We start from the raw sequence: 8116 nt of genomic DNA, 5'->3' as shown, positions 1-8116 counted from the left end.
ATTGAGTCTTGTTTGCAGGGCTGCCGTATTGGCGACTCTGAAAGAGATGCCCTATACGGCAGCCCTGCAGAAGAATATCTAACATATGAAATGTAGCTGTTAACTTTCTTCAATTCTGTCAATATAGAATGTAGATGAGTAGCATGACCCCATTCGAGTCATTGGACAAAACAAACCAATAAGCATCAAACTGCATGAACCCAACAGTAAAACTAAGAAAGAACAGGATTTACATCAAACTATAGGAAAATCAAAATTCATGTGCAACTGCACTGCGTTAGGGGTGTTGAATTTCGAATTTTATCCGTTACTCACTCTCAAAAAATAGATGAGACCAGCACGATCATATTCCAGTCCTGGTCAACTTCCTTTCCCTTGGATTTGCTGAAGAAGAGCTGCTGCCAACTGTAATGTCGCTTGCAGGCGTTTCTGTGGATCTGTTTCTACTACTTCATTTGTACTAGTGCTTTGCAGTTGTTGGTTTCCCTGAACCGCTGTTTGGACAGTGTGAGGCGTTGCAGGCACAGTTGATACCTGCTGTTGCCGCTGCTGCAACTGTTGGACTTGACCAAACTGAGATGTTGACGGCAGCGAATTCACCTCATTATTCTGCATACCAAATGTCTGGGATGTCCTTGGAATGTTATCAGACTCATTCATTTTGTTTCTTTGTCTAAAATCTTCTCCGGTAGCTGGATTTGGAGTTCTTGCAGACTGCCTCTGCTGCTGCCCAAGAGATGATGCCAATTGTGCAAGTTGCTCAGGTTGCAGGGAATCAGACGGCACAGATGAAGAGCCTGGAGATTGGATTTCCTGCTGTGACGAATGGCTGTTTCGAATACGAGAAATTCCACCTGGAATGCTCGACTGTTGTGCTTCCCTTTGCATGACCCTATGCTCCTGAAAAATAGAATCAATGGAACTAGTGGGCATTTGGGTTGGTTTATTTCTAGCATCCGTAATTGAGTTTTGCGGCTTGTGTGAAGACCAGTTTCGCCCCAATGCAGGGCTTTCAATATGATGTGGATACTCGTGCCTGCTCTCATTGTAAGAATCAGATCCATTTCCAACACCATAAGCTGAACCTGAAAATGACACCAATGGAGCTGATGTAAATGAATGAATAGATTCTGAAGGTGTTGATGGCTTTGTATATGATGTATCCCCAGGCAACGACAATAATCTTGTGTCTTTTCTTTCGGGTTGTTGGTGTACCGATCCAAAATTGGAACTAGGATTTTCTAACCTCAAAACAACACCGGAGATGCTGAGTTTCCCTGGTACCTTCAGCACTTTCTCTGAGAAGTCTGACGGGGGCACAAGAAACAAGGTATTCTTATCATCTAACTTAGCAACGGCTGCTCGCTGCTTCTCCCCAAGATAATGCATAAATTCATTGTAGTATCCAATATCAGCATCACTTTGTGGGGCAAAGAACACAACCCAAGCACTTGCTGCTTGATAGTAATGCTTTGAAAGCATGTCTAGACCAGTCCTTGCAGTACAATCCAAAAATTCGGGCCTGCAGCAGAACATTGGTGCTAATAATGGATTAGATCCAACACTATCATGTGTGACGAAACATTAGAAAAAATTTATTTTGTTTTCAGAGCAGATGAAACTAGTCTATCTAGATTGCACCATGTAGTTTGAATCAGACTTACATGAATACAAATAATGTTATAATCACGATGCGGACTAACAAAGGGAATTAGACTAAACCACTCGACAAAATTACAAAAAGGATTCGATTGTATAGTCTCAACTAATCTATCAATGTAGCTGAAAATGAGATGATTCTGAAATTCAAAAAAATTGGGTCACCTACAGATAATCCTCTTCTTACTGGGGAAAAAACAACGAAAAAGCTAATTAAAACTGTTGCAGCTAATGTTCTGATTATTTAATACATCAGCCGAAATACCAGGCAGCCACAGTTTTGTGAACTCTCAAATGCACGGAAAATTAACTGGAACTCTTCCATTTCTGACACATCTAAGTAATTTGTTATGATGTTGATAACAAAAATGCATACTGTGCATTAATAGAAATGGCGTGTTACTGAGAGACACGCAACAAGCAAGAAGTTATAGTAATCAGCTACTGTTAAAGATAAATGACAACAGGCAATAGGTAAATATAGCCTTTTCACATTCTTGATTCTATTCACTCTACTGTCCTTTTATCCGGAGAATGATTCTGTTCAATTAATCATGCAAGTAACCAGAAATTGACTTGTGCAAAAATATTTTACTACTTACAAAGTGAAGTCAAGGAGTTTGCCCACAGGAAAGCAACGAGCATTACAGACAGGAGTTCCTCCCTTTGCTATAGTCCCTTCCCATTTCCACACATTGAAAGAAGGCCGATCTGGTTCAGGAGTGAACCTTCTCCTATCAACAGGATTTGCTAGGTGAGAACCCGAGCTCACCTGAAAATCATCATAAGATTCTTTCCAGCGGTCACCCCTTTCTTCTAGAGCTGGAGGTAAACTCATTGGTCGATCAGGGATCTGGTTGTAACCAAATGGCCCACCCTCAAAGTTTCTATTGGAACTGTCAGCTTGGGGAAAATCAGAGTATGACCTAGAAAAGCCATGTCTTTCTGGGTTGTAGTCAGACTGGGGATACTCTGGAAACTCTTTGTTCGAAAGAAAAGACTCTGTCTTCAATTTCTTGGCCCCATTAAAGAAATGAATATCTTCTTGCAAGTCCCATGGCTCTTCAATAGGTTGACTTGTCTGAGGAAATCTCTGTGAATAATCATTTAAATGAGCATATGTCTCTCTTTTAGGACTACCCTGAGGATCATACATATCTTCTGATAGTCCTAGTTCAGACCTCATTTCCTTGTATCTCCTCAGTTCAAACATATTGTTTTCACCTCTCCATAAATTCCCCTTCCGCTTAAAACCATAGGAATCAGAATTACCAGCATCAAAATCTGGAAAATAATGAGGAGATCTGATGCTGGGATTACCTGTGAAGCTCCCAAATTTCGTGTCCTCTTGAAAATTCTCAGATGATCCTGAGCGACCATTCACCTGAAAATGAGGGGATGGAGGGACACTCATTGAATTCCTTCCACTGTTAGCTGAGCCTGTTTCACTCTTTGCAAAGCAAATATGCACCCGGGGATTTCCAAATAATTTTCCCTGAAGAGCTTCTTTCGCTCTGCACGCTGACACTTCACTCCTAAATCGAACAAAAGCATAAGTACGACCAGGGAATGCAGTGATCTTCTCAATCTCACCAAACGGTGAGAAAGCTTTCCTTAATATCATTTCATCCACCCTCAATAAAGCAGGAAAACCTATCCATAAAACAGCACTAGGCTCTGCATTCTTATCACTCATATTGGATTTTTCCTGATAAAATTGCTCAGGACTATCCTGGCGTGGTCTAAACTCCCTTTGATAAAAAGGTGATCCTCTTGGAGCTGTACGTTGTTCATCTCGACGTTGGGAGTAATCTTCTTCACGCGATGGTGCAGATGATTTATCCTGTGATAAGAGATTTATCAAAGTAAGAACAGAACAAGCTTATATATGTACGAATATAGGTTGACTTTAACTTTGTATCATTAATACTGTCCTGTTTTGTTGATCTTGATGGAAATATTAAAGTTTACTACCAACTCTCCAACTGGAACAAACAGGTTCAATCACATAAAGATTACTCCAATGACCAATATATCTTGAACATCCTTCTCGACTAGATCATGCATTACGGTCCTTACAGTGAATCTAATTATATTCAACATTAATGATTTTGTTGTTCAGTTCCTATTTTTCTTTTTGGAGGAAGCTATTAAACTATAACCATTTTAAGCATCCTCACTAAATTTGCTCTCCACATATTCTGTTTTACTTCTACATTATTAAGTAATTAACAAGCCTCATTTTGCAAATTATTTGGAAAGTCTAGTGTGGTAGACACACAACAAAAAATTTCAAACAAAGGCTGATGGACAACTTACTACAAGATGCACTCAAACATTGGAAAACACAGAACAATGCTGCTTCACACACAAAATTAAGCATGCTAAGGTAACTGCTAAATGTGTCTCATTATTCAAATCAGAATCACAGATAGATATCTCAGCACAAGAAGTCTACAAGAACATACCACATCTAAGTACTGTGAATAACATTCTATGACTCCAAACACTGTAAATCATGCTAGCAAGAGTACGCAAATACTTGGTCAATAACTGTTACAGATTTTTCACTGAGGGCAATAATCAAGATTGCGAAACCATTAAGAACTGCAGGAATTTAACACTGTTGGCCTGGATCAAATTAGTGAACAATAAGAGAAAGCCGAAAGTGCCTTAAACTACATTGGCCTCCCAAGGCCAAGATTGTAAACACAGGCCAATATCTCGCAAGACATGCTTTTATCTCGGGAATTAAGTAATGTGCTCAGATGTTCCAACCTGAAACGAGACTTCAACGTGCTCCAGCTGAACTGATGTACTAAATGGTACACGCCTTATTTCAACTCACATGAACCCATCTTAGATAAGTTCTCAAAACATAAAAGAATAACTGCTCTAAGGCTAGCCTGAGATATGTATTACAATCATACTTGATACGAAAACAAAAAGCTGAAGATAATGGAGGTACAGCAGTAATCTAAAACATGAAGAATCCAGTTGTTACATTAAAATAGTGGACTGGATTTTCACGACAGACTTACTTTTCTTTTTATTTGAGAAAGAAAGAAGTGAAATGTAGATTGCACGAACTCTATTATCAGTAACGATTGTGATGCATCATTCATAAGATCGAAAACGTGAAGGAAGCTCTGTTCTCACTGCTGCATACTTTTAACAGATAATGAATGTTGGAAGTGTGAATTAGACAAAGATTTCTAATCGTTTGCATGCAATCTGCTGTCGATGGTTGTTCTGCATTTGAATCTGATATATGGGAGCAGGCTTGAAAAGAATCTAAACATAATATGCAATTCTGAGCGCCATAGCATCATCAAGTTTTTATAGCATATTAACATACATATGAATCATTAATTCAAACACTACTCAGTGGTTGAGGAGTTGCAGAATATGAATAGCCAACACATGCAAGACATTGGTCTTATCCCAAGAAGCTTTCTTCCTCTTGTGATCTGAGCTACATCATCCAAATAGGATGCTTCTAACTACTGCACATTAAATAAACAAAATTTGGGGGTGGGCTGGATCTTTCTTTAAACATGCCAAATGCATTGAGGACAAGAATCCATTTCCAAGTCTTTCATGTTTTCACTGAACCCGGCCCAATCTTGCAGCATGCATCAGCGACTCAATTTGTTTTTATTTTATTAATTGAGTTACACTGTTATTGGGGATACTTGCAGAGGTTGCATAGCAAAATATTATTTTACCCTTGCAAGAGCAAGAGGAGGTGACTAATTATGCTTGTTGTTCAATGGGTTTTAATTTTTTGCTAGTTATACGATCATTTTGATATGATAAATTGGAATTTCAATGTCTCTTTTTAATCGTTAGAACTATTATCTAATATATATGGTCACAACTATTTTAAAAAGGTCATTAAGAATTTCTTAAGTTGCAAGGTAGATCGTAAACGATTATCAACAAGAGAGGAAAATTAACAGACAACACAGAAAGTAACAAATGGTGAATTCAACCATGCGTATTTTAAAGTCCATATGTTTCCATGATTAACACAACATAGGGTGATCCTTGCTCTCTCAACGACAAATGTATTGAACTGCAGATCTGATGCTATTTGCTAAAAGCTCTAACACTTGAGTAGTAAACAGATTGATTCCTGAAACTTTTGTCTTGTATGGGAACTAGTCCTACCGAACATAATCTTAACCAATCTCTCAATGGTGGGAACATTAACAACAAGTTCTTTAGATTTCTCCCACCTGTTTCTTGATATAATAGATGAAATTTTAGTTTGGGCTTGATAATTGCCCTTTTCTTTTATTAAGTACATTGCATCCCTAACAAGTGTATACAGAAGATGACACTAGCAAAATCTTTCATATGTACAATAAAAAATCTCGCTGTGTGTTTCAAATGCCACCCCACAGTGAATTCAGTGTAAGAGCATACCCTGAAACCTGTTAATTTCACATGAGGCAGTGGGCTAACAATCACAACTACATTGAAAATTGCTGGTTCAGCACTCAAACCCACCCAACTATAAACACCAGCATAGTTTATGAAATGTGCATTATGAATCCAAATAGACGATAAGAATGACAGTAAGAATTGATAAAAGGGAAAAAATGGTGTGCTGTGTCCTTCTTTATTAAGTAGTGATAAATTACTTATGGGAGGTTTAAGAGACGCTAGCCATAAATGTTGCTGCATTCAACATATTTTGCAGTTAAAATTAAACCTCAACTAGTCCAACTTGTAGATGGCTTCCAGCTACTCTTATGGAAAGATACAAGGAAAAAGAATTTCCAGGGCTGTTCATCCTTCATAGATAGGTATGCAACCCATAATTATTATGTTACGTCACAAGTTTTGTCATTAAACATTTGGAAAGAAAAGAGCTTTTGGGTTGCATCCCCTTGCATGTGTTTCACCTTCAAAGAGTTAATCTTGAAAGTTCAAATGTGGAATGCTAGGAATGGTCACGACGAAAACCATGGAATGAGCAGAGGACATGCCCCTTGATTTAGCCTTACATGTGCTCCCTATTAAAATAAAGGGACTTTATATTTGTTGTTGTACACATTAGCACTGCATGTCAGCGTTATAATTATGCTGGAAAGGAGTATCTTATACTTACGGATTTAATAATTTTTGTGGAATGTGGCATTGTTATAATCATTATGCATTTTTCATGGAGCATTTTGATTAGCTGATTAGACATCATAATTCGGTAAACTGTGGAATATATTCTTGCTCAAACTCAAAGATAACGGAACAAGACAACTACCATGGCCTTCGATTCAGATAACCAACTTATATTATACACACACATACTCAGTGCACACTTACAACATCGCATATATTTACAACAAAGATAGAAAAATAGCATCTTGAATAAAAAGTAACTAACCGCCTTGGTAAACTCGATCCTCAGCGGGTTGCCCGCAACAAGAAGACCCTGGAGGGAATCCATGGCAGCGATTGCATCGTCTTCCCTGTTGAACTTAAGAAAGGCATAACTCCGGCCGGGATGGAAGGCTACGCTTTCTAGCTCTCCAAACTGCAGAAAGGGATTAACGAGATCTTCCTCCACGACACTATGAGAAAGGTTCCCAACCCATAGGTTCCTGGACGGCGGAGCTTTCCCACTTTTGGAATCCAACCGCCGCAGCCCATTCCCACCGCGACTCTCCGGAAACCGGTCCCTACCTCCAACTCGACCCGCCTAATCATCCAAAAACCGAAAATCCGAATCAAAGACAAAGCACAGTAAACAATGAACTAGCACGACGATTTTATCGAAAAAATAAAAAATTCTACGGTTTTGAGATTGAATTGATCAGAAACACTTACCATAGTAACTTTACGGTGATTCCGGCGACGCTTTTAGAATGTGAATCGATCGAAGTCCAATGCCTTCTGAAATTCTTCAATCTACTTGGAGCAGTGAAAGATTGGAGAAGATAGTAGAAAATCTCAGTGACTGAACTCTGCCACTCGCTTGTTCTTCTTCTCAGCCTCTCCAAGTTTACAGTTTTATAATTAGGGTTTTGGAATTGGGATTTTTTGATAGGATAGAATTCCCCGGGCCGCGGTAAAGTGGGCGATGATGATGATTTTTTTTAATTATTTTATTGTATTTTTGTCGAAGGGGTGTGTGGTGATGATTGGGCACGTCGTTACCAAGAATGGGTGTCCTGTACTCAACTGAAAACGGAATTGTAAGACACGGGGCCAATTGGTAAATAAGGCTAAATATAAAATGTCCTTTTCGCCCTTAAATATTACAAAATGGAAAATGATAGCCATGCATCCTGTTGAATTGAACTCATGCACAACCCCTGTTCAATTTAATGTATTGTTTTCGTTTGATTTATTTAAGATACCTATTAATAAAATTCTGTTTATCAATCAAAATTATATGAAATTATTATTCTAGTTCTCTCGTCAAAGCTAAACAAAATTAAAAGGCATG

The 8116-nt window shown here is 38.5% G+C and overlaps 1 protein-coding gene across 1 annotated transcript; it reads right to left on the bottom strand.

Annotated features, from left to right (window-relative positions):
• Nucleotides 1-86: 86 nt before the first annotated feature.
• On the bottom strand, nt 87-7792 carry LOC125474489 (flowering time control protein FPA). The gene is made up of 4 exons (XM_048578301.1): nt 7495-7792; nt 7052-7366; nt 2262-3502; nt 87-1522 (listed from the first exon to the last, which is right to left on the bottom strand). The coding sequence occupies exons 1-4, from the start codon at nt 7495-7497 to the stop codon at nt 361-363; spliced, it is 2721 nt and encodes a 906-aa protein (XP_048434258.1). The 5' UTR covers nt 7498-7792; the 3' UTR covers nt 87-360.
• Nucleotides 7793-8116: the final 324 nt, after the last annotated feature.

This window comes from the organism of the source record quoted next, unplaced genomic scaffold (assembly GCF_019419815.1).
Source record: "Pyrus x bretschneideri cultivar Hongxiangsu unplaced genomic scaffold, Pyrus_bretschneideri_v1 Contig12, whole genome shotgun sequence".
NCBI classification, from domain to species: domain Eukaryota; kingdom Viridiplantae; phylum Streptophyta; class Magnoliopsida; order Rosales; family Rosaceae; genus Pyrus; species Pyrus x bretschneideri.
The sequence above is the reverse complement of the archived record's forward strand: the minus strand, read 5'-3'. Positions and strand labels throughout refer to the sequence as shown.

Coding starts and splice junctions, on each gene's coding strand:
- LOC125474489 (XM_048578301.1), bottom strand. Junction 3,503..7,051: donor GGATCGAGTTTACCAAGGCG/GTTAGTTACTTT, acceptor CTCTTATCACAG/GATAAATCATCTGCACCATC. Junction 1,523..2,261: donor AAACTCCTTGACTTCACTTT/GTAAGTAGTAAA, acceptor GTTCTGCTGCAG/GCCCGAATTTTTGGATTGTA.